We start from the raw sequence: 25,514 nt of genomic DNA on the forward strand, positions 1-25,514 counted from the left end.
TGTTTTGTTTTGTTTTTAAGATTTTATTTATTCATTTGACAGGGAGAGATCACAAGTAGGCAGAGCAGCAGACAGAGAGAGAGGGGGAAGCAGGCTCCCCGCTGAGCAGAGAGCCCCCATGCGGGCTCAGTCCCAGGACCCTGAGATCATGACCTGAGCCGAAGGCAGAGGCTTAACCCACTGAGCCACCCGGGTGCCCTGCCAGTAATACTGTTAAGAAGACTCCTCAGTTGCACGGAGATCTTTTGATTCAATTCAGTGTGCCCTGCCCTGTGGAGAAGGCCTCTCCTGCCGGTGAGGACAGGTGGAAGCTCTCTGGAAACAGTGTTAGTAGGTTATTGACTATGCTAAACAAAGAACTTATGACTCTGTTAGTTCTCCTGCCCTGCTGTGTGAAAACACACAAAGCAAGTTAATTTTTTCAACATTTTTTCTTCAGCTTTACATTTCCTTTAAGATAGAAGCCATTTTCTGATTTTCCTGGGGACAGTGTCCCCATGCCAGCCTCTCTCAGTAGATATTGAAGGCTATCTGTTTTGTAGGATTATTCCTTGAATTATGGTTGAAAATGAGAATCCAAATGACTGCAGATTTTCTTCACTCAGTGGGGACATTGAGGAAGCTGTGCTCACCCCATTCCTGTTTTCCATGGCCTACGGGCACCACCAGAAAATCCACCCTTTCTGCCCTGAGTGAAATACACTCAGTACTTCATGTGGCATTTCAAAGGTTTCGATTTTATTCTGTATCTCTAGAGCCATTCATTTCAGAAGTCTTCACCAAGCCACTTTCACTCCAGGTGATAAAATAAACCACACTTTATTTTTTGTTTTCAGTGAGGATGCTTCTTGGAGTAAGATGAAAGTCTCTCTCCTTTGTACATGAAACATTTCCTGTCCTTAAAGATCTGTCAAGAGCTAGTTATTTGTTTTTCTATAAAGTTTCTGGCTTTGATACAATTTTTTATGTAGTGACTTTTAAAATGATTTTTTTCTCATTGCTGTTTTTGATGTTCCAATAAAACTAACTCTCCACCTTTAGTGATCTAAATGAGAAAGATGTGGTTTCATAATGTGAAAAGCTGGGTGAGGGGAAAAAAAAGTAACTATTTAAAACAAAAAGAACAGCAGATAAGAGATACCAAATAATGATTAGGAAGACAGTTGTAACTAATGAGCTGAAATAATGCTTTTACAGGAAAACTAAAGAAATTGTCGATCTTAAAGGTGGATCAGAACAGACTCACACAGCTGCCTGAAGCAGTTGGGGACTGTGAAAGCCTCACTGAATTAGTTCTTACAGAAAACCGGCTCCTGGTGAGTGTGGGGTGCACATTCAAATGGATATGTGTCGTGTGGTTTCTCTATCAGAAAGACTTATCAGGGTAGGTTGTACTTACTCATAATTGGGGTGGACTGTGTGGAAATTTTCTTATTTCTTACATCTAAAAAGGGACTTCAAAGCAAATGCAGGGCATAAAGACAACTGGCTTTTAACCTGCTTCAGTGAAGAGAATGGTAGTTAGGCTCCACTGACAGAGGTGTCCAGTGAGGGGTAGGGGTAAGCCCATCAGTGGTTGTGCTGATGCCTCCACCATGGTGTCTGAGGTCCACCGGGGGCAACCTTCCTAGGGTTCTTCGAGCAGATGGAAAGAGAGAGAAGGGGAGAAAGTGGTGTTTGGCTGAGAAAAGCCTTGGTGGGAATAGGGGCAGGGGAATGAGTACTCTTTGGGGGCTGAGTGTGGAACTGAGATCTTACCCCACCCTGGAAATTGGGGGTGGCAGTGGCTGCACGTGTCCACTCTTGGGCTGGACTTCCCCATCCTCCCAAGGGCAAAGCTTTGGTGTCAGCCACCTGGTCATGGTGCTGGGGGATCCGGATGAGCAGGATGACAGTGGATCTCTGTTGCTCCTCCCTTCCTGCTGCTTTCTCTGCTTTCCTCAGGCCCTCACTGATCACTGTATCCTCTCTTCCTCCTCTCTTCCTTGTCTTGTAGCAGCTATGTTTGCTTCAGCTTACATTCCTACCTTGCTCTTTCATTTTGTCACTCTGTTTCCTACCTTACTCTCCCTACTCCTTTTCCTCTTCTCTTTTCTTCTTTCTTTATAAAAACAATAAGCAAGGCTCTTTAGGTGGAAAGAGCAGAAAAATAGCACGAGTGGGTAGGACATGGAGCTGGTGCAGGAGCCAAGCCACATCTCTCCTCGGGCAGCGTGGGCATCCTCCTCTGGTCGGTATTGTGGAAGTACCCAAATCTTCTGATGCTAGTTTATGGTTTTAGGCTTACAGATATTTATCATTACAGAGGTAAACTAACATTCACGCCTGGCTTCTAGCAGAGTGTTGAAACTCTCCCCGCCACCAGAGTCCGACCTGGTTCCTAGAGTGCTTTGCGTACCCGACCCCCCAGCCCTGCGTGCCTTGCTCCTGTTTCCATGCCACCTACCCTTCTGCTGGCTTCACAGCACCCCACTTTGGATTCCAGTTCTCCCAGCCCTTTGGCTTTTAGGTCATCCAAGCCATTCTCCCAGTGTGGTTCTCAAAAGTGCAGGCAATGAATGATGAATCTTGAGGTGCAAATTCTTACTTAGGTTGTACCTCTTTACTAGGTGTTTCTCTGTTTCCAGGCCCATGCCTTTGACTCCATTTCAGTGAAACATACTCTAGTTTTAACAAAAATATAGAATATTTAATTTTACATCTTCCAAGTGAGCTTTGACCTATCCGATATTCAGAAAGAACAATTATGTCTCTTAGTGGATGAGATTATATTCTTTAAATCCCTGAAAGGATTTAAGATCTGTTTTACTGTGAGTCATGTTAAAAAATGTATTAAATTAATAATTAAAATATTGTTTTAACAGACTTTACCTAAGAGCATTGGAAAACTTAAGAAGTTGAGCAACTTGAATGCAGACAGAAATAAATTAGTGTCTTTACCAAAAGAGGTATGTGCTTTAAAAAAACAATAATGATTATACAGAAATAATAGCACACAGGGGATCAAAGTGTCATACGTTTTAAAAGACTTAATGTGGTGCTTTTTAAATGTTATGTACTCTCATTAGTGAGCATATAGATGGTTGGAGGAATTATATCAAAGAACCATCAGGAGTGACTTTAAAAAGGGTAGACGAGTCTAGATGACTATGAGCATTTGAGAAAGGTGAGTTGATAGGATTTGAAGTGGGAGATGGGAGATATTTGACATTTCTGGCTTTGCCATACAGAGAACCATCGAAAGAAATAGGTTACTTGGGGGTTTAGCAGACGAAACGGATAACGTTGGGTCTAACTGAGTTTAATGTGAAATTAAACTGCTTCCTAAGCCAATGGAATTATAAAAGTGGATCTTGATGCAACCCTTTTCTTGGACAGAGATTGATACCGAGCAGTGTTCATTTCCGGGAGAAAGCAAACGAACTCTTCACAAAGGCATTTACGTGGAGGGAGGTGAATGGGAAGCTATAGCCAGATTCTTAGGATTTTTTTTTCTCTGTCAACGATCCAACCGAGAGAAGAGCCCGTCACCAGGCTTTGTGGGGACTAGTTGTACAGATGTAGAGGCACTTCAGTCCTGGCAAGGGAATTGCTGAAAACAAGGGGACCCAGAGCAGATGAAACAAAGACTCATGTGTGATATTTAACAAAAGGCTTACCTTCTATTTATAACTAGGGGAACCAGGAGATAGGTAGTTGATTTTTTTGTTAACCATTAGCCTGAAGCTCAGTTCAGCTGCCTTTCTTATCCCCATCGAATGTCAGTGAGCCCCTTCCCCTTTGTTAGGCCTCACATGAAAAGATGTGATATCGTGTGATGGGATCCCTGGCCAGGCTCAGTGTCCTTCCTTTCTCTGTTTTGACCCTTTCCAATGTTTCTCTTGGGATAATTTTATTTGTTTATTTTTTTATTATTTTGTTTTATTTTTCTTGGGATAATTTCAAATCTACCATCCCACCAGCCAGAACTTGCGGGTTCTTGTTTTCCTAGGGCCCTTCCCAGGGTGTCTGAGCTTTGCTTGGCTTCTCTTTCTCTCCCCTCATCATGACACTACACCCACCGTCTTCCAGTCTTCTGCCCGGGCAAGACAGCCAACATTCCTGAAAGGAAGCAAGGGAGGGTATTTATTATAAATGTGACCATATTCTGACCCACCCTTACTCTGAGCACTGGCACTTAAATAAAACTGTTCCCCACAGAAAGACTTCAGTACACCTCTGCTAAACTGGGACACAAGTAAGAGATTCTGCGAATCAGAACATTGTGGTTCTGGTCTCACAGTGATAAACCAAAACACAGGGCTGATATTCTGAATATTGATTTTATTCTTGTTGAATGGGTAGCAGACTGGACAGGTAAACACATGCACAGAGAAGTAGAAAAGATTTCTTACTTTTTTTCTAGATGCCATGTCCCGTACTCGGTGCTGTCGTGTTTGTTAACTCCATGAATCCTCACAACAGCTTTTGAGGTTGTAAGTGAGAGTTCCTCATTTTCCAGATGAAGAAGCAAAGGCTGGTGGAAAGCCTTCCTTAGCAGGCCTCACATAGCTAGCAGTTGGTAGAATGGGCTGCAGAGATGTGTCCCCCGACAGCCTGCTCACTATTGTTCCACAGGCCAAGGAAAGCATGGCCATTCAGGGCATACGGACACAGTCCAGCCTTTCCACATGTGGCCCTGAGGTAAGATAGGACCTTAAGATGGTAAAGAGAGGTCAGACAGTCTTTCGTTTGGACATGTTAGAAAATTAATATATTTCAGGAACATTTTCAAGGTTAGTGCTGAAGAGAGCACTTGGGAGTTGAATGTCCATCTCCCAGGAAGTTTCCCCACCCAGTTCCCCATCCCCCTTTTCCGATTCTCTTGCAAAGGAATACATCCTAAGCACAATGTTAACATTTTGTGTAAAATTACTGCCATCATGTTAGCATCTGTCCTCATGTGAGCATCTGCCCTCTTCACATTTTAAGAGAATGAAACTTGTATTCAGGGTTTGGAGGGATATACCCACCATGTGTTGTGTGTCTGTGTAAATTTATTAGAATGGCATTTCATGATGTGGGAAGTGGACATGGTATGAAAGTAGTTCTAGCTTTAATGCATTTTAGTTTGCTGTCACGTATTATCTGCTCTCCTTGAAATTGTGATTAGTTTTCTGGCATGTAGAGTCTGATAACTGAATAAAGTCTGTGCCCTTTCCCGTAGCTGGGAGAGGAAGCAGAGAGAGTTGAGGTTTTTAGGAACTGGCTCTCTTCTAGCATACCTTCATTGCTACTCATGCACGTTCACCTCCCAGGTGTAGGAAAATGCACTGAGCCCATGCCCCTAATTCTGCTGTGGGTTACAGTGGTGAACCCGTAGAAAGAGCTGCTGAGTGCTTGCCGTTGACCATCGGGGCTGAGCAGCTGGACCACTGCAGGCCACCTGACCGTGAAGTGTGTCATGTTGATCTGCACAGCACAGCTGTGCCATGAGTCTCTGTGCAGTGCGTGAGTGTGGTAGGCCCCGTAACCACGTGCACGCGTGCATGTGTGTGCGTGTGTGTGGAATCGGGGAGTGGGGCTGGGCCTAGGGACTATGTGTGTGCACTTGCTCTGCCTCCAAGCTTGATACCATTTGATCATATCCTGTACTTTCTGTGATTAGATTCTGCACTTGCAAAACTCTACTACTCTCTCTTGAACAAGTTGCATGCATGACATATCTGAACCAAAATGCTGACTGATTCAATATATATGCCCCAAAACCACTTGTATTAGTTGCGATTGGTCCTGTATGCCATGTAGTTCTGTTTTTTGTCTTTCTTTAATTTGATACTAGTGTATATCATGTTTTAGAGCACGGCCCCTTAATCTCTGGCAACATTTATTTGTTTGTTTTGTTTGTTTGTTTCTCCCAAATGAGGGAAAATGTACTGTGTGGGTCACAATTATAGATTCTGTTTGTGTTTTGTGGTGTTATTTGTAGTAAACATTTGCAAATCAATGAATGTCTCTTGTTTTCTTAATTGTTAGCTGCTTGGAAATTTAGGAAAGTCGGGTAAACTTGTTATCTTGTAAGTATTGTTCAGACCATAGTTGCATCTCTAACTTCCATTTTGCTTCTTAAATGCATGAAGATTTCAAATCAACTGACTGCTTTGTGTGTTCCTCATTGTAAAATATTGGACATTTTTCTTTAAACACATTTTGTTTTTGTTTTCTTTTAAATGACCGCATGGCCTGGAACCTTATTTTGTTATGTGTTTGTCAGTTGTCAGATTTGTTCAGACTGTTCTCTCCCAAAAGAATGCTTTTCTGTGAATTACATTTTAAGTTATTCAGAAATTCCAAAAGGCATAACGTGGCAGCTCATCTGTCTTCACTGAATTCCAGTTTGTCAGCATAATTCTCTCTCTAATGGAAAGGCTAGATTTGCTTTATTTGCTACATGTGGCATGCTTCTGATTTTTCAAGCAACTTAATTGTGTCTTTTATTTCTCATCCTGTCATGTAAGTGTGTATGCTTCTGGGGGAAAGAAGGCTCCCTAAAAAACACATGTTTTTGGTGGAGGGAAGAATTAAAAAGAGATCGTGTTGTGTGATGCGTGGACAGACAGGGAGTTGGTTTATATGTGATTGTGGGTATGAGGAAGGAGAGCCAGCAACTTCATAACATTCCCCAGCCAAATCTACCTTTGAACAGTCTGCACCATTTAAAGAGTTTCTGGCTGGAAGAAATTGAGCATGTGTCCAAGTTTAGAGTCTAGTCTTTTGTCTCCATTAAGTCAAAATGAAAGTGATCTTGACTTCATCACACTTATGCAGTCAAAAGAGAGGATTTACAGATCATTCATCAAATCCTGTTTTCGTTTTTAAACAGGCACTCTGTAAATGTTAATTACCCATAAGTATTTTGATTTTCAGAGAGAGAATTCGTTTTATGGATAGCTTTCTGTCTTATTACAGTTTAGTGTAAACTTCCATCATATTCTAAAATGGATTATTGCTAAAAGGGGTAAGGTAAAACCTAAAAATACAAGAATAAAATGTAGTTGGCCATTGGATTTCAAAATGGAGAAGGCATTTCCAAACTTGAAAGTGGAAAGAAGTCTTAAAAAAAATAAATAAATAAAAATAAAAAAAACCCAGTTGATAGGTTTGTCTACGTGAAAATTAGATTTCTGATCTTCAAGAAGGTAGAGACACCCTGAGGGCCAGAAGACACTTAGAACATTACAGATTAAGGAGGTCTCGCTTCACTCTACTTGAAATACTTCCCAATGATGAAGAAAAAGAGGTTTCCACTGGAGAAAAGTACAAAAATTGAAGCAAAGAACCCATCACAATAAGCAATAAGTGATTCAGAGAAGAAAAAATAGAAATGATTATTGATGTGAAAAAATTTTAGCATCATCAGCATTCACAGAAATGTTAATGGAAACTTTTTGACCTATGAACTTGTCAAGATTAAAAAAAATGATGCCAAATGTTGGCGAGGGTATGGGAAAATGCATAAATGATAGGGAAGTATAAATTATTACATCTTCTCTGGAAGGGAACACAGTAATATTGAAACCTTTGAAAGTGTTCATACCCTTTGATTCTGTAATGCCACTTCTAGGGCTTTGTCCTAGGAACACAGTTGTGGTACACAGGAAAACCAGTCAAAAGGCTATTTCTCAAGTAGATGTAGGGGCAACTCACATGTGGCCGGCACTGTGCTTTCCTGCATATCCGTGTCTAATCTTCACAACAGTCCTGTGAGGTATAGATAAGTCGTTATCAACATCCAAAAGACCCAGAAACCCAGACTCAGCTACAGTAACTCGACCAAGATTACACAAAATGGCAGAACTAACTAGCAGCGTCTTATGTGGGAGATTTGTGATTTGTAAGACATCTGTAGAATGAAATAGTTATGTGGTCATTAAAAGTCCTTTTAGAAACAGACTGATGTGGGAGGACACTCCTGATGTCATATCTAAACAGAAGTGCTGAAGATCATAGTGTTGCTCCTAATTTCATCAAAGTGTGTGTGTGTGTGTGTGTGCACATGTATAAAATTTATATGTAAAATATATATATCTATATATATATATGAAATCACAATATATATGAAATCACTATATATATATATATGAAATCACAAATGCGTGGCAATAATACTGAAAGATTGTACTTTAGAATGTTAATACGATTATCCCTTTGGGGTAGGATTTGGTCTTAGTTTTTTCCTTGTGCCTTTACATGTGTGTATTTATGGTTTTTATTTTCCAATCAACGTAACTTACTGTTTTATAATTAGAAATGAAAAATGCTGTAACTATTAGTGGATATTTTGATGTCAGTGGCCCAACAATTCAGGAATTCCCAAACCCACATGGTTTCCAAAATATTTATGAAATAGGAACATTTGAATAATATGCCACAGATGATGATGGGAAAAGCAAAAAAACAGTCTTTGGTTTCTAAAATTACTCACCATATTATTACAGCTCAAATTGTATTTTCACCAGATTTCGCTTATTGTTCATTTCCCTTTCTGCCAGTGAAATAAGGGTTTCATTCTGTTATACAGAATATTAAAAGGCCAATACTGAAGGAAAAATGAAAGTTTCTTCACACTTGGGGCAGGTGTTCAGAAAATGGAATATAGGTAGGCTATGATGACTAGTACAGGCTTTCTCTTTGGATCACTGACTATTTCCTCTTGAATAATGTCACCTCCAGGCAATTAACATGTAGTGCAGCTGACCCGACTAGGGGTTTGCTCAATGACCGGCAGGTCCCATCTCCTCCGGATGGGTTAAATCAGGTCCAAACAGTGAAGGAAGGTATCCTCTGGAATTAAGATACACAAACCAGCAAAACAAAGATTCTCAGCTACATTCTGTAGTTCTCCAAGTCCAACCCCTTGTATTCTGGGAAGGTACTATTATGTGGTTTTAGGAAGTATAAAAATATCAGCTTCCTACATAGATGGTAATAAGTTATTTAAATAGTGACTCCGCTTCCTAGAATTTCTAAATGATATAGGCATTTTATTCTGACGATCACTAAGGACCTGGTAAACTACCTCCTGGACCTGAGAGAGAAAGCAGAAACACACATGAGCCATATGTATCCTACAGTACGGTGATCAAATCGGTGCTTCACTAGCAGTAAAGTCACAGTGTATTTATCCCTGGTATTTAACACAGTGACATTTTGTCATTTTGTCACTGTGATGCCTTGCAAGGGAGAGATTTTTAAGGTCAGGGATGTTCTGGGAGGAACTCATCAACCTCAGCACATTTCCAACAACACAGCAGGCACACAAGTGTTGACTGATCCGGTCCTTTGGATCCAGGACTTTGACTTCTTGAAAAGAGAATAACCATCATATTGGTTTGCCAGCCACATTTACTAGACCAGGTTCTATGATAGGTGCTAAATTGTGTTTGTGGTTTCATTTAATTGAATCCTATTGTTACTTTTGGTTAAAGTAACATAGTCAAACACACAAAACACAGGATTGAGCCTCAGGTCCAGCCCAGGTCTGTGTGATCCCAGAGTATCCATTCCAGGGCTCCATGTTCCCCTCTGATGTCTATGAAAACTGTACCTTTTGAATTATGGTTTTTACTGCTTACTAGTCTTTTCTCAAAGCCAAAGGCTTGTGCCATCCCTTCCAGGATGATTTGGAAAAAGGTCTCTGTTTGTGCACTGTTTTGCCTGGGACAGCGCGTGCATCTGAGGGTGATGAAGGCGTCCCCGTCTCACTGGCAATAACACTCTCTCTTTGTGGGCATTGTTTCATTGTTTTCCGAAACCCTTCGACAATGGAGATCAGGAGGTCACTCTGCCTGCTGTGACAACCCAGAATGCCTAGCAGGCTCTTGAATACAATTGTTTTCCACTCCTTGAGGTCTCAAATGGATTTGAGATTACAATGGGAAAAGAAAAAGAAAAAATAAATAAATGAGATGTAAACACAGTAGATAGCTCACACACCCCATTGGGAATTCACATTATCCCCCTCCCAGAGTCTTAAGAGGTATTTACTTGTTCAGAACTTTTATTGCTTCAACAGCTATTAGAGCCCTCTCTAACCCATTTTAATGAGTTAATTTTTTAATAGGTAGTATATGTACATGATACAAATTGAAAATGTTTACATGCTATAGTATTAGGGCCCCAAACAGATATCCAACAGGTGGCTGGAGCAGTGGACAGCTTCATGACAAAGTGCCCACAATTATGATGCAATCTCAGTTCTGTACATGCTCCAGTAGTTTATTTTGCCATTGTGAGGGTTGTCTATGTGCATAACTGCTTTGCCTCCCTGGAGTACAGATAAATCTTATTGTGTTAAAGCCAGGCCAGGATGTTAAGGTTAAGGTGAGGTCCAGCCTCAGCCCCATGCTGACCTGGAAGACTCCCACATGGCACACAGACCCACCTCTGAACCCAGAGCCAGTGCATGGGGAGCAGGGTCACAGGGGATTCCCTCCATGAGGAACTTGGGGATTTCTTCCCATGAATAGATCTTTGTTGGGATCATCTCAGTTTATCAGAGAAAATCTAATCATATCTATCCTCTATCTTCATTCAGAGCTTAGATTCCTTCCCTAATATTCCTGGGCATCTGAGTAAAACTAATGATTCCCTTCCTCAAGAGGGAAGAATGCCAAGGCCCTTAAAGATCTTATTGATCTTTTTCAGGGCACGATATTGGGGCACTGCATTTATAAAACCTAAGAGAGCCCTTTCTAATGATTCTTAAAAGAGTTTTGTGGTTTTCATTTCTACACATAAAGGAGATATTCAAGTAGCAGCCCTTCACTAGTAAGTAAATAAACATAAGCATATAAACATACCTAAATGAGAAAAGTTGATGGGTAGGTAGGATGGGTACTGTACTTACCAAGCACTGTGGTTATATGGACATGTGCAAGTCAACTCAGTGAAACAATCTGTCAGAGGGTTTGTATAGACCATAACTGCAAATGAAACACAGAGCAGTATATCAGTGTGGACTGTGGGGTTTGGGGAAGACTTGATGGTGTAGAGGATGTTTAGCTACTTCTGGACAGTTGATAAGATTTAGAAGGACAGAAAAAGCATTTCTATAAGACACAGTGGAATCAAAATGTTATGTTTTAGAGGGTAGTGAATGCACCAGTTGGTGGGATGGGAAATGTGAACACTGAGAGATCATGGAGACAATCTAAAAGCCTTTCTACATATCTGGGTGTAACCCATTCTAGACAAATGTTAGTTCGTGTTTTCTTCCATGTTATTTTTCTTTACATCCATTATGGTTAAATACTGTGTTTAAATACATGATCTCAAGTCTTTATATTAACTCTTAGGGGAAGACATAGTAAGATTGTTCATGAAGGTAATTATGTAGCAATTTCATAAGTATGCATTCTGCTTTTTTAAGGTATATACATGTATTAAACATATGTATACATAGAAAAGGGTATAAGATGTACTCAGATATAATTGAAGATGCAAGTCTTCTGCCTCTCCTCAAGTGGGAAGCTGTGGAGTATTTTTCCATGTGTCAGAGAGACATCAATAGGTTCCTTCATGAGCCTTTGCTTGCAATTGCTCTGGGTCAGGATAGTGAGTACAGGAAGAATGTAGTACTGTATGGAGTCCTGCAGAATGTTGTGTCTGAGATTGAGTTATTTTTCCACCCCTTTGGGTCAGCTTTCCTGACTGTAGAAACACTAGCCAGTTTGCTCAAGAGACTGATTCAGTTCTTTTGTGCTTATGTTCTTTTTTTGAAAACCAGGCTCATACAAAGCTCAATTATCTTTGAATAGTTGACTTTAAAAATAAATAAAAAAATAGTAATCAAATTTGTTGTGGATGTAGATATTGATGTTTCTACAATATTAAGTTTACCAGATTAATATGTGTATTTACCACATTCAGGTTTTGCTAAAATATTGTTGATTTTGTGAAAGGGAAATGAATAACGTATTTACTAAATTAAGCTGTGAGTGACCAAAAGTAGTTAAAAGATGTATAATAGAAAATTAATGTACTGTATTGTCTATCCAGTATACTTTTATTCCTCCTTTTTTGTTGTTTTGTGTGTTTTTTTTTTTGTTTTTTGAAATGAACTGGGACACGGGGAACACTGGATTTAATATAATGGGCAGGTCTTCGAAGGGGTGTGTATGTATCATTGTTGGCCTTATTTTTGAAACTTAGAATTCTTAATATACCAAATAATATTTACTGAATATTACCTATATTACCAAATAATATTTGTCTGGACTTGGGTAACTTAGTTAACATATTTAAAAAATACAGTTGCATTAGATAGCAACGGAAAATGACTTGCTTTTCAGAATGAGATTTTTTTGAACTGTACTATTTTCTTGATTTAATTTAGAACATATACATTTAATGCATTGCCAAGATTTTTATGAACTTACTGGACTACTTAGTGTTTTGTATGATTTAAATTAATCATAGTTGGTCTCAGTAAAACTTAAAATCATGTGTTATCATTTTTTGTGTCATTTTCATGCCATTTGACAAATAAGATACTCCAGTCCCACCACCGTCTTTCACAAAAAACCTGGAAAAGGGGCGCCTGGGTGGCTCAGTGGGTTAAAGCCTCTGCCTTCGGCTCGGGTCAGATCCCAGGGTCCTGGGATCGAGCCCCACATCGGGCTCTCTGCTCCTCGAGGAGCCTGCTTCCTCCTCGGTCTCTCTCTGCCTGCCACTTGTGATTTCTCTCTCTCTGTCAAATAAATAAAATCTTAAAAAAAAAAAAAAACCTAGAAAAAAGATGTATTTTCTTTCTCATTGTAGATTGGAGGGTGCTGCAGCCTCACTGTATTCTGTGTGCGTGACAACAGACTAACTCGGATACCTTCAGAGGTGTCGCAGGCCACAGAGCTTCATGTCCTGGATGTGGCAGGGAACAGGTAAGCATGTTCTGGTTTGCTTTTTTTGAGAAAAAGAACCAAATGTTCATTCTCCCCAACCTTTGTCATGTGTCTTTGCCATCTTGCCTTTGCTCCATCTTATAGAATATGTACCAATTAGTTGAATGACCAGGACCCAGAAAATTATTAATCTGAGAGCAGAAGTGATGGAGCTGGATGGAGTGGAAGAGGTCAGGGATGACCTGAGTGGGAGACACTTTGACATTTAAGTAGACTCTTCTGTAGAAATGCTTCCCAGAACAGCAGTACAGTGATGTAAGGGAAACAGTGCTGCCTGAGAACTGGAATACTTAGGTTTTACCTTAACTTTATAGTTTTTGTAAGTCATCGTGTGCCTCTGGGTTTCCTTATCTGAAGAATGAGTTTGAACTGTATTTTAACCAGGGATCTTGATACACTCTGCTGGTGATTCTAAAATTGTAAACAAAATTGTATTCGGGGACACATTTCTGGCCAAAGGATCCCTGGCTAATGTCAGAATCACCAAGTGGTCATAATCAAAGTGAAGAGCTACCCAACTTGTATTCCCCAAGGTCACAGCAGTACCATTTTTCAAATTCTGCTTGAGAGGTCATGGTAGACCACTTCCTGGTTTTGGAATATGCCTTCTGTTCACCTGTGTAGAATATAGATTTGTTTCAGCCAGTCTGAACTAACTTTGTCACCTCAGATTGCATGTGCCCTTTCTTTGCCCCGAGCCTAGCCCAGCTACTCCTTCTGCCTGAGACCCCCTTCTCTGATTCCCACTGCTGTTTTCATTTTCTCCAGGGAGCCTTCTTTGTATGGAGCCTGCTTCTTTGAATTACCCCTAACATAGGACTCAGCACCATATGATAATTGCCAGCCTATGCGTGTGTGAATGTCTAAACCTAAAGTTGTATGACGTCAGATGTGGTATCTGTGCCACTGTGCCTTTTATCCCTGCACAGTGCCTGGTACATGATAGAACCTGGTAAATATTTGTCACCCAAATGAAAAGGTTAAAAATGTTAGTTTTGTAGAGTGAATAGGTGGCCACTGCGAAATGCCTTGTATCACAGGCTGCATCACCAAAGGAATTTAAAAAAATGCTTTCGAGTGTTACATAGTTAGATAGGAGAAAAAGTGCCCAGCCAGGGGAAAATGATCAATGATTTTAAATGAGAGATAGCAACAGCAGTCGGAAGAGTGTTTGGGGGATTGTGTGCTAAGTGCTGATTAACTGGTCACTTAGGTCAGACACAAGCCACCATTTCTCATTCTGGCCAATGGATTGTAGGTTGTGGTGCTAATAAATAGCAGGACTCAGTGAACCTTAGGGGGGGGCACCATTTTCAAGTGAAGGCTTTTAGGATATCTTGATAGATTCTTAAACTACTGACTGGTTACTAGAAACTCAGGATTAATTTGAGTTGAGTGTTGACTTTCTGCTGAATGGAGTCTTGCATGCAACATAAAGCTTGGGAAGGATTGTTCTTTCCTAATCTCCAGCAGTAGAAACTCAGTAACTCCCAACCTTCCCAGACTCTTGCCACACCTATGAGCATGAAATTGCATCCTTAATTCCTGAGCAGAAGATGGCTCTGATGCCTGAAAACTGTTTTTCACATGAGTGAAGGCTCTAATCTCTAGTTCTCAGAAGGGAAAGTTAAATTTTCATTATGCTTGGGTTAGGGTGGAGAAAACCCCATTAAAAAGTAGAGTTACATAGCTGTCATCTGAGTCAGTTTAATGTGTCACATGTATATACAGATTTATAACCAAATTTTAACCTATTAAAATATTTAATTACTACTTACTTAAAGTATTAGTATAGAAACTAATAAAAAAAGGCTACAATGTCAGCTTTTTAGCTTACAGAAATGTTACACCATGGGAGATCATACCACATACAGCAGAAGTTTTGCCTCTTCTCTCAAGCATATAAAAATAGCAAAGAACACAGACAGACTATATGTTAGTTTCCACAAATTTTGACAAATTTGATAGGGTAACTATAAAATGCCACTTGGAAACCAAATATCAAATCTTTTGGTACAGTAGCAGAGAAAATGTCTTTTGTCATCAGCTACCCATGGACATGGAATCCATTTCCTTAATTCTTACTCTTTCCCATAGGACTATCCCCTTACACAATCTCTAGTATTTGAGAATCTTTGAGGAAGAGTAATACCAAATACTAGAAACGGTGGCTGTCAATGGGGAAATAGCTTGTACCTTTGCATTCTATAATCCCAAAAATTAAATTTAAAAATATTAAAGCATATTACTTCACAGCTGTTAGAGTGGATGTTATTAAAAAACAAAACAAAACAAAACAACAACAACAACAAAAAAAAACAAGATAACAGCGTTAGCAAGGATGTGGAGACAAGGGAACCTTTGTTCCCTGCTGCTGGTGGGCATGTAAATTGGTGTAGCCATTAGAGAAAACAGTATGGAGGTTCCTCAAAAAATTAAAAATTTAACTATCATATGCTGTAGCAATCCCACTTCTGGCATATAGCAAAATGAAAAGAAAACAGGATATTGAAAAGAGATCTGTGCTCCCTTGTTCACAGTAGCCAAGATATGGAAACAACCTAAACAACATCAGCTGATGAACAGATAAAGAAGATATGGTATGATACATATAATGGAATATTATTTGGCCATAAGAAAGAAGAAAATCATTATTTATGACAATATAGATAGACCTTGAGGGCATTATGCTAAGTGAAATAAGTCACACAAAGAAAGACAATCATGTATGATCTTACATATGAAGTCTAAAAAAGCCAAACTCCTAGAAATAGAGAGTAGAATGATGTTCACCATGGGCTAAGAGTAGGGGAGGTAGGGAGGTATTGATCAGTGGGTACAAATTGCCAGTTACAAGATGAATAAGTTCTGGGGACCTAATGTATAGCATGGTGACTATACTTAATACTGCCTTATATCCTTGAAATTTGCTGAGAGAATAGATCTTTGAATGGGCTCGACACACATACATACGTGTACACACACACATGCACGCACATGCATGAAAAGTGGTGATTATGTGACTGGTTGGAGATGTTAACTAACTCCACTGTGGTAGTCACTTGGAAATATATAAATGTATCAAATCATCTCGGGTGCACCTTAAAATTACACAATGTTACATGGCAATTATAGCTCAGTAAAATGGAGAAAAACTATTAAAAGGCAAAATGCAACATAGCAGTGTACTTGTACTGTGGAATAGAAAGTAGTTAGAAGAGTGAGATAATTTCTCAGGAAATTATCATCTCATCACAGGATGTCCATGGTACCAAGTAAGAAGAATAGCTATTGGACATAACACAGCATTCTCATTTTTGTTTTTGCTTTTAAAACAACCTATCTATGTATTATAACAAAACATTAATAATAGTTCCCCTAGTGGCAAAGTGGAGTCCTGAGGTTACAGGGGGCTTTCCTTTTAGATATTTTGGTACTAGTTAAATTTTCCCACTGATATGTTTTCTCTACATATCTTTAAGCAGTTTTGAAAACTTAGAACTAAAAATTCTGGAAGGAGGTAAAAGATGAAACATTCAGTTGTAAGAAGCATGCAACTATAGGTCAAGTCAGTAGGCCATGTGTAGTTGTTAAGTAAATTTGACAGCACAATTGCTACAGTAGGAGGTGGAGAAGGTCCCCTCAGGTTAGTTGGTCAGGGATTTAACTGGAAATGAAAGACATAGCTCATGGTATGATTATTCGTTTGCTTTAGTCCTTGTACCATTGATATAAATAGTAACCACAGGCTTTTTATTTTGAGGGGATGTGGTCCTTAATAAAACAGGGAGATATGAGATGTGTACAAATAGGGCTGTGGTTTCTTGTGTTGAGTCTGCAGTATACAGAAGGTACCAGAGGTGTGTGCTCAGTTGGCAGCAGCCATGTTCAATCTGGCACTCTGATTCTTGACGGGGAAAATGGTGTTCCAGACAAGTCACTAATCTTATATGGCTTGGTTGAATATAAGATCTGTTGTTGTAAAGACTAGTAGTTTATTTTAACTTTTATCATATGATTTGCTATCCTTAGAAGCTGTTACTTATTATTGTTGCTCTGTTTAGCATTTTATTTATGCCTTTGCTTTAGCACTTAGCTGCAAAGCCAGTTATTCTGAGAAGGTACAATGACCATATTTGAGTATTTGTGTTTTGTGCCAGTTTTCAAATCTCAAATCTCTTTTTTTTCTTTATGCTCTTATGATTAAGAAATCTAGAGATATTGACTGTAAATGTCTTGTGTAAGACCCTGAAACTTCCAAAAGAATCATCCTTTTATTCAATAAAATGAAAAAGAGTTTTAAATACTTAAAGCTTTCACAGTGTGCTAGGATATTGTTTTTAAATAATCCCTGTCATCAGATATGGCAAATACACATCTGTCTTTAACTTCCTTGCATTTGAGTAAATGTGTGACAGCCTTTGGGCAGAGGCAGGAATAATTTGTTGTATAAGCATGAGATTTCACTTTCTATCTCACTCAAAGACCCAACATCTCAGAATAGGAAGTGGAGCTGTAAAGGCCTGCTTCCTCAGATCCCTTGGGCATCCTTCATGGTATGAGCCTGTCACTGAACTTGGTAGATTCTGGGATTTAAAAATATGTATTTCTCACTGTTTGACCCTTATTAGCAAAGTACTAGAGTATACGATACACAGAGACTTCTCAAGGGTACTTTAACTTATGCAGGTCTCATGGATGCATTAACTCTAGAACCTAACTCCCATGTAAGGTACAATTCCACTGACTCAGTACTGCACCCAATACATATGCGTGGGATGGGCCAACCTTTGCTGGACTAATTGTTAGGAAAAGAAAATATTGTGTCATCTCTATAACTAATATATTGGAAGTATGTTGTAAATGATATTAATTTGTTCTTTGGAAGTTTGTTAATAGTGCATTTGTTGTTAACACTCTCCATGTACTCTTTGATAGAATTTTTACTTCATTTGTTAAAGTAACAACATTCTGTGCTTACATTTTATTTAGATTAGTTTAATAATATTGGAGTACAACTTCTCTTCATATCCCTACATAGAATTCAAATTAATTTTCCTTAAGCCTGCCCATTCAGGGTGGCATCTATGTCTGATAATGCAGTATTGATTGATCTCTCGGTAAGTAAGATGTATATGTAGACCTCCCACATGTGTTAAACTGGAGACAGATGTCCAAGTTCATAAAAGAGTTCTAGCAATACCTGCTGCCATATGATTTCTTTACGGAGTTCATGGGCCAAGGATTTCTTAAAGAAAATGTGCCTTATCTTGTGGCTCACAGAATGTAGTCAGCTCATTCCTGTCCAGCTTGTAAAGTCACTGCTGAGATTATAATTTAATGCACATGGAGCCATCTTTAGAGTAAAAATACTTGATCAAATACAACCTTAGATTCATTAAACCTTAAATTCCTGGTATCTGCAGAGGTTTGGTTGTTTTCATAGTACATTAGTAGACTTGTATAAGGCATTGGTTTTTACTAAAGCAGTCTTTTCACCCCCAGCCGTTGTTAGCATTTTGAGCCAGATAATTCTTTGATGTGGCGGCTGTCCTAAGCCTTATAGGATATTTAGCAATATCCCTGGCCTCTACCTACTAGATGCCAAGAGTACCACCCAGAAATGTCTACAGACATTGCCAGATGTCCCTGAGGCAGAAGCGTTCCTAGTTAAGAACCACCTCACTAAAGTAGTCTTTTGGTGAATACAAATGTATGTGATTCCTGGTGCTGGTTTTTGCTAAATAGAGTTAACTGGGTACAGTCACTTTGTCAGACATGGGTGCAAACATTAATATAGAATTAATCTTCAGATGTCACATTACAGTTTTTAAAGTGCTTTAATACATAGGATCTCACTTGAAACTGAAACAATGTGAAGTGGACATTAACTATCCCATAGGAGTCTAGGGAAGTGGAAGTTTCTAGAAACTAGAAGATACAAGCTTAAGATGGATACCTAAAATAATCTCCTTAGGCAAAGAAAATGCAGTGTAGGAAGAAAATGTTTTCATCTTTATTATAACTGCCACTTAAACTCTTCAGCACCCCAGGAATCTCCTTCTACTCTTCCTCATTTTTGCCAGGTGCTACTGAAAACAGGTCTTCGTCAGGGAGGCTGTTGCCATTGACTTAGTAAGAACTCCTGCTACTGCGTCCTTCCATGGTCACACTGGCTTTTTTTCTCTTTAAATCGAAACCTCCTAATGTTTTGCCCTGTGGCCAGAGGTGCTTATGAGAGAGAGGACAGCAGAAGCACTGTGACAAACTGAGTGTGCTCACAAAGAGTACACCGAGGGTTTTATTATAAACACAGTATCTTGTTCCATGTTGAATCCAATCCCAGGAGGTTCTTTGTAATGTTTTTATTTTCTTTCTGTATTGATAGGAATTGATGTAATTATAAAATCTAAGACCTTGATGTCTTCTTTTGCTTTAAATTAGGCTGTTACATCTGCCTTTATCCCTGACTGCCTTGAAGCTGAAGGCTTTGTGGTTGTCTGACAACCAGTCGCAGCCCCTACTCACGTTCCAGACGGACACAGACCACACCACAGGAGAGAAGATTTTGACCTGTGTCTTGCTTCCTCAGCTGCCTTCTGAACCTACTTGCCAAGGTGAAATTAAGAACAATACTCACATGGCTATGAGAATAAGTAGCAGCTAATACCTATCCATAAGACCTCTTACTCCCATGTGCGTCTATAATTTGTCTAATGTGCCCCTAGAGCCAGCCTGGGTGAGGTCACTGTGGATGTCCTCTGGGAAGGTTCTTTCCTCAGTACCTTCAAAGAAAAAGTATCCCTCACACCTGCTTATCATATCTGAAATTTCTTAAACAGCCTTTTGTATTTGAATTATCACTAAGACTGAAAACACAAGTACTCTTAAAAAGGTTGATAGAGTCCCTTAAAATCCAAACTGATGGTTTAGAGGATTAGTATTGAACACCACTGACAAACAGGTTTTTTTTTTTTTTTTTAAGATTTATTTATTTATTTATTTTACAGAGCTAGAGCAGGAGTGGGAGGGGCAAAGGGAGAAGGAGTGGGATCTCAAGCTAACTTCACACTGAGTGTGGAACCTGACTGGCACTTGATCTTACTACCCTGAAATCATGACCTGAAATGAAATGAGGAGTCAGTGTTTAACCGAATGAGCCACCCAGGTGCCCCCAATGACAAATAGTTTTTAAGCCAGTCTGTTATTTTAAGTCATTGCATCTTTGTTTTGGAAATAATGTGTGGTTTTAAAAAATATTCACACTAACATCAAATTGCCATTATTGGCTTTGATAAAAGAGAACTAGAGTGCACTGGGAAAATAGGAACCCCCTAGATGGAAAAGCCCCAAAGCAATTTTGCCAATCCCAACCTTGTTAGAGGAGCTTTTAAGACCCCAAGGGGAAGACAGCAGAAGTGTTACTAAGGAAAGTACTGTAGTCCAACAAGTACAACTACATCAGTGTCATGAGAAAGGTTTTTTGTTTTTTTGTTTTTTCTTTTTAAGTAGGCTCCATACTCAACATGGAGCCCAACGGGGGGGCTTGAACTCAAAACCCTGAGATCAAAACCTGAGCTGAGATCGTGAGTTGGATGTTTAACTGACTGAGCCACCCAGGCACCCCCTCACCACAATAAAGTTTTTAAAGTTAGCATATAGAAAAGAACTGTGAAAAAGGATTCTATAAATTATCATGACATTCTGTGATGAAATACTAAACATGAGTTTGGCAGATATTTTATATGATCTCAAATAGAATTATGCAACATTGAAAAAAAAAGGGTAACCCTGTCCTAGATTCTTTTCTTTTTAATTTTTGAAATACTACATAGCAGTTACCAGTCACACAAACTCAAGTTCCCAGCTGATGTGGTGTTTGTCATGACAGAGAACCTGCCTCGCTGTGGGGCACTGGAGAGCTTGGTGAATGATGTCCCGGATGACGCCTGGAATGAGCGTGCAGTGAACAGAGTCAGTGCAATCCGATTTTTGGAAGATGAGAGAGATGAAGAAGACAATGAAACGGTATGGAAATGGAGATTGTTGGCCTCCCTGAAAATGCAAAATTTAAAAGCCTCCCAAGACCAATAGTGGCACCTAATAATGTTTTATTTTAATTCCAAATTGTCTGTTCTCTGCTTAGCCTTCAGCATGTAAGAATTTTTTAGAAGACAAAATTAGGTATTTCTAGGTACTGATTTACCAAATGTATATAAAGCAAATGGACCTTTTGGGATTTTTTTCTTGGAATAGCTTATACTCTTGTTCCTTATTTTTGATAGCATCCTTTCTCGCCTCCGGTGAACTGGGAATTTGCTCTGGGTTTTTTTCCCCCTTTTTTATTATTATTATTTTTTTTAAGATTTTAATTATTTTTGCAAGAGAGAGAGACAGTGTATAAACACTAGGAGGGGCAGAGGGAGAAGCAGACTCCTCACTGAACAGGGAGCCCCAGGCGGGACTCAGTGCTGGGACCCTGGGATCATGACCTGAGCCCAAGGCAGATGCTTAACCAACTGAGCCACCCACGTGCCAGGAATCTGTTTTCTGTTTTTGTTGTTCTTGGTGAATGAAGTCTCCTCCCCACCACCATTTAGAAGTGTACAGCAATGACTCCATTCCCACTTCAGAGTGTTACTTGGCTTGCCTTCTATGGAGCTGTGCTTCTCTCTGTCCTTTATGTAATTAATCATTTTTCTCTTCACCCTCAGGCGAAGTGCTTGCGATCTTAGTTGGGTTTATTTACAAGTTTTCATTAAAAAAATCAGGAATAGATTTGAAGGTATTACTTAGCCTTACTCTATCCACACTTTAAAAATGTCTGTCGGCCAGCTGACATCTTCAGGAGTCTGTGACAACTCTTGAAATATTACTACAGGTTGACTTTGGCTTCTTAAACTCCTTGTGCTAATTGAGATTTTCATAAGCAGAGCTAAGAGGGAGTACCTACAGCCCCCAAAGCAAAGGGTGGCTTTTAAATGACTGCTGTGGTGTCTGTTATTCCAGCTGTCACCAAATGGGATTTTATGTTTACAGTAATGGAGCACAGAATGGGAATTAGGCACAACAAAGTGACTTCAGCAGAAAGGAGCCCTCAGTGCTTACCTGGTGGTTTGCTGGAGGATGAGGAATTCACCGGTTCCTTCACTGTCTCAGTAGTGCTCTTGACTGTTGTGTCACCGCACTTTAGGCTCCTCCTCCTGAAACTCCTTGGACAGGCCATTTATAAGACAGAAATGCTGTCTTAGGAGCCAGAGAGCACCTGATAGGTCAAATAAGAGGTTTTTTTAAAGATTGTCCCTTCCCGAACACTTCACTCCCAGCACTGTGGCCTTTACTAGAAAAATGTGAACTCTCTTTAGTAAATAAAAATAACACACATAGCAGCCAAGGAAAGAAGCTCTTCTCTCTCTCGCTTCCCTTTTCCTTCCACTCCCATGCCTCCATGTTGAAGGAAGCCAGATCCACTTCAGATAGTGATAGACCAGGCAATGACTGTAAGTTAGAATTTGTTTACCCCTTTATCTTTTTCTTTCTTCACACCCCACACCAACATCTTAAAAATCTTTGTTTCCTTGCCCTTCATGGAACTTAATTTTTATCTTACGCTAATCTTACATTTTACAGAGTATTCTTTTATTCTGAAGGTAACCCTTCTAGGTGGACCAGATAAGTTGCCCGTGGCACCTTCATCTCCCTGAACTGCCAGTGAGCAGCTGATAAGCAGCACGTGGGGCTCCTGAGGAGGCGCTTCCGCCCCCTCCGAGCGCCTGCATCCCGAGAAGGGAGGCTTTGTCCCCGAGTGCCCCCACCTTGAAGCTGCCTGTTGAAAGAGTAATGACATAAAACCCACACACTCACTCCCCTGCTTGTTTTCAGAGAACACTTCTGCGGCGAGCCACTCCACACCCAGGGGAGCTAAAGAACATGAAAAAGACAGTGGAGAATTTACGGAATGACATGAATGCTGCTAAAGGACTGGATTCAAACAAAAACGAGGTCAATCACGCCATTGACCGAGTGACCACTTCTGTATAGAACTTCACCTCCGAGTTTTACCTCCCGTGTCTTCCCCTGCTGTTGAGATCCTGTCTCCTCCTCAGGAGCCGCGCTTTGCCCTGGGGCTTCACCGGAACGTTGTGCGTGCCCGTCACAGCCCCGGAACGCGTGTGCGTGCACGTCACCGCGCCGGAACGTGGGCGCGTGCGCATCACAGCCCAGGCCGCACGGGGGGCTGCTGCTCCCCCCATGGAAGTGCCTTACTCCGGCTCCTCAGCCAGCCAGGGCACCGGTGCGACCCCGATATGCCGCCTCTCCCCTGACTTCCAGTCATTTGTCATAAGTAGAATACACTACTGTAAACACCTGACCTTTGTTTCTGTCTTATGTTGGGGTAAGGGAGCGCAGGAAGGGAAATTTTGTTGATCCTCCTCCCTCCCATAAAGTGCTGGGACATTTTGAGCCCAAGTTCTCTTGGACCTACTGATGAGAGATAGTTTTATGTACGGCGCATAATTGATCCTTTTTTAAAAAACTTTTTGGCAGCTCAGATGGTGTAAATTTAAAAATTTTGTATAGGTATTTCGTAACAAAAAATGTGTATTTCTTTTTTGTTATTTTATCTTGGAAACGGTACATATTTTAGCATTTGTGCAGGAAAAAACAACAACAAAAAAAAAAACAGTCCTAAAGTATTTGTTTTCATTTGTACCACCCACTTGTGCCTTACTGTATCCCGAATCATGTCAAACCAATTGTACGCAGTGGCATCGTTGAGCAGTGAGATGAGACTAGGAGTGTGGTACTTTTAAAGCAGTGTTGGATTTTAATCAGTAATCTACCTGGTGGATTTGTTTTTAACCAAAAAGAAGAGTTACCACCAATTTGTAAATTTTATCAGTAGATTTTTTTAAAAAAGAGGAACCAAAGGATTAGGCTGCTAATATTTCATGTCTTACACTTTAACTTTTTATGAATGAGTCTCTTGTAATGAGTGCAGCATCTGATTGTACCTGTTGGGAAGGTATATGCCATTTGTAAAATAAAATAGAGCAGAAAAGCACAAAAGGAGAAAACTGGTTCAGAAATTCAGTGGATAAATTAACTATGTACTGCAAAAGAAAGTATGATTTTTATGGAAGAAAGCTTTAAAAGTTTTATATTGAGATATAAAACCACAATAAAGCAAAATAACCATATTAGAAATGTTGCTATCTTTGTAAGTGCAATTTAATTTGTAAATAGAGTTTGAATCAAAGTATAACAAATACTTGCTTCCAGTTTTAATTTTAAATCTGCTAATTTAAGGGGCATGGAGGTATGCTTTGGTATGTTTCTATTGATTTCTTTCCCTTTTTTTTTTTTTTTTGTTTTGTATAATGTCATAAAAAGGAATGAAAGTACTAGTCACTATGTGGTATCTAGGAAAATCATGATACTGTTGGTTTTTTGTTTTCTCTCCATGAAATAAAATCACCCTGGAATTAACCATACAACTTTTTAAAAGTAATTATCACCTTCTGTGTTCAGATGTAGCTGAGTTTTTTGACGATGTGCTCCCACCCATTAAATATCTAAACTACTGGTGAGTTTTGAGTTAATTGCTTGCCGTTGTGCCGCATAGCACAGACCCCAGAACTGCCTTCCTCTTGCTAATAACTTTGGATCCTGGCTTTCTGGCCAGTTGGACTCTGTAGAAACCTGTTTTCAACCAGCCAAATACACATTTCTATTACTGTTATGCATTGATTTACTGCATTCACTTTGCTTTTTAAGTTATTTGTATATATGTATATATTTTAAAATCTGTGTATTGAGTTGGAAGTACCATGGCATGGAATTGGTTTTTGGCTAGTCAGTTTTATACCTTGCTCCCCAATTTGTGAGTACCGGTTTAGTTTTTTTCCATTTTAACATTTTGGCATACTTTATTTAGGCTTTAGGCCTATGAAGATGATACCACTAAACTCATGAACTGGCGGATAAGCAAATTGGCTTTATTTAAGAAGAGTAATCTTGATGCTAAAGAACAATAGAACTTGAATGGTATTTTTTGTTCGTTTTCATATAAAGCCCACCCTTTACCACTCAGTTCATCCTAGCCTTGGGGGAATGTGGTAGACAGAATAGAGGGTGTGCTTAAATTTTTCTAGGATATGTTATGTAAGTAATTATCTGTTTCCTTTGGCTTATTTTCTTTACTATGCAATCACCCGTTTTGTTTGTTGCTTTGTTTTCAGCTTTTAGTATTTTGTTTCCCCCTTACTTGTGAAGGGAAAAATTACTTTCATTTTACTTGTTCGCGCTGGGTGACACTGCTGTGCCCTTTTCAGGGTTCCAGGACCAGGCTTAGACCTCACAATGGAAACATTAACCAAGGAGACCCAACTCAAGAACATGCCAGCCTTTTCCAGTGAAGCCTCTCTTGTCATAAGAAGGAAAACTTAATTATGCAAAAGGATACCTGTCCAATTGTGAAGCTAGTGCCAAAATTTCCTGACCTTTTCCTAGCGGAGCAGGGGTGGCCCCCATCCCGCAGTCTGGCCCTTCCTTCAGGAAAGGGAGGAGTTCGAC

General features: G+C 39.7%; 2 protein-coding genes across 11 annotated transcripts in view; one reads left to right on the plus strand and one right to left on the minus strand.

Moving 5' to 3' along the window:
* Positions 1–24,529, plus strand: part of LRRC1 (leucine rich repeat containing 1) — a 132,433-nt gene extending 107,904 nt beyond the window's left edge. For both annotated transcript variants that reach the window (XM_082729407.1, XM_082729408.1), the window contains exons 9-14: positions 1,198–1,316; positions 2,865–2,948; positions 12,802–12,917; positions 19,383–19,555; positions 20,830–20,966; positions 22,821–24,529. In XM_082729407.1, coding sequence (XP_082585533.1) covers positions 1,198–1,316; positions 2,865–2,948; positions 12,802–12,917; positions 19,383–19,555; positions 20,830–20,966; positions 22,821–22,979 — 788 coding nt within the window. In that variant the 3' untranslated portion in view covers positions 22,980–24,529. The remainder of the gene's footprint in view (positions 1–1,197; positions 1,317–2,864; positions 2,949–12,801; positions 12,918–19,382; positions 19,556–20,829; positions 20,967–22,820) is intronic.
* Positions 3,919–25,514, minus strand: LOC309864059 (uncharacterized protein). Of its 9 annotated transcripts, none has more exons than XR_014311355.1 (6): positions 25,442–25,514; positions 22,047–22,203; positions 10,889–10,964; positions 7,687–7,740; positions 4,395–4,678; positions 3,919–4,101 (listed from the first exon to the last, which is right to left on the minus strand). XR_014311355.1 is itself a non-coding variant. In XM_082729409.1 (5 exons), the coding sequence occupies exons 2-5, from the start codon at positions 22,162–22,164 to the stop codon at positions 4,552–4,554; spliced, it is 375 nt and encodes a 124-aa protein (XP_082585535.1). In that variant the 5' UTR covers positions 22,165–22,203; positions 22,803–22,861; the 3' UTR covers positions 4,113–4,551. The 9 variants fall into 9 exon arrangements, 1 of the variants encoding a protein (XP_082585535.1); XR_014311356.1 differs by lacking the exon at positions 25,442–25,514 and adding an exon at positions 22,803–22,861; XR_014311357.1 differs by lacking the exon at positions 25,442–25,514 and adding an exon at positions 22,803–22,861 and having other exon boundaries at positions 4,395–4,695.

The sequence above is a fragment of the Mustela nivalis genome (assembly GCF_964662115.1).
Source record: "Mustela nivalis genome assembly, chromosome: 5".
Classification (NCBI taxonomy): domain Eukaryota; kingdom Metazoa; phylum Chordata; class Mammalia; order Carnivora; family Mustelidae; genus Mustela; species Mustela nivalis.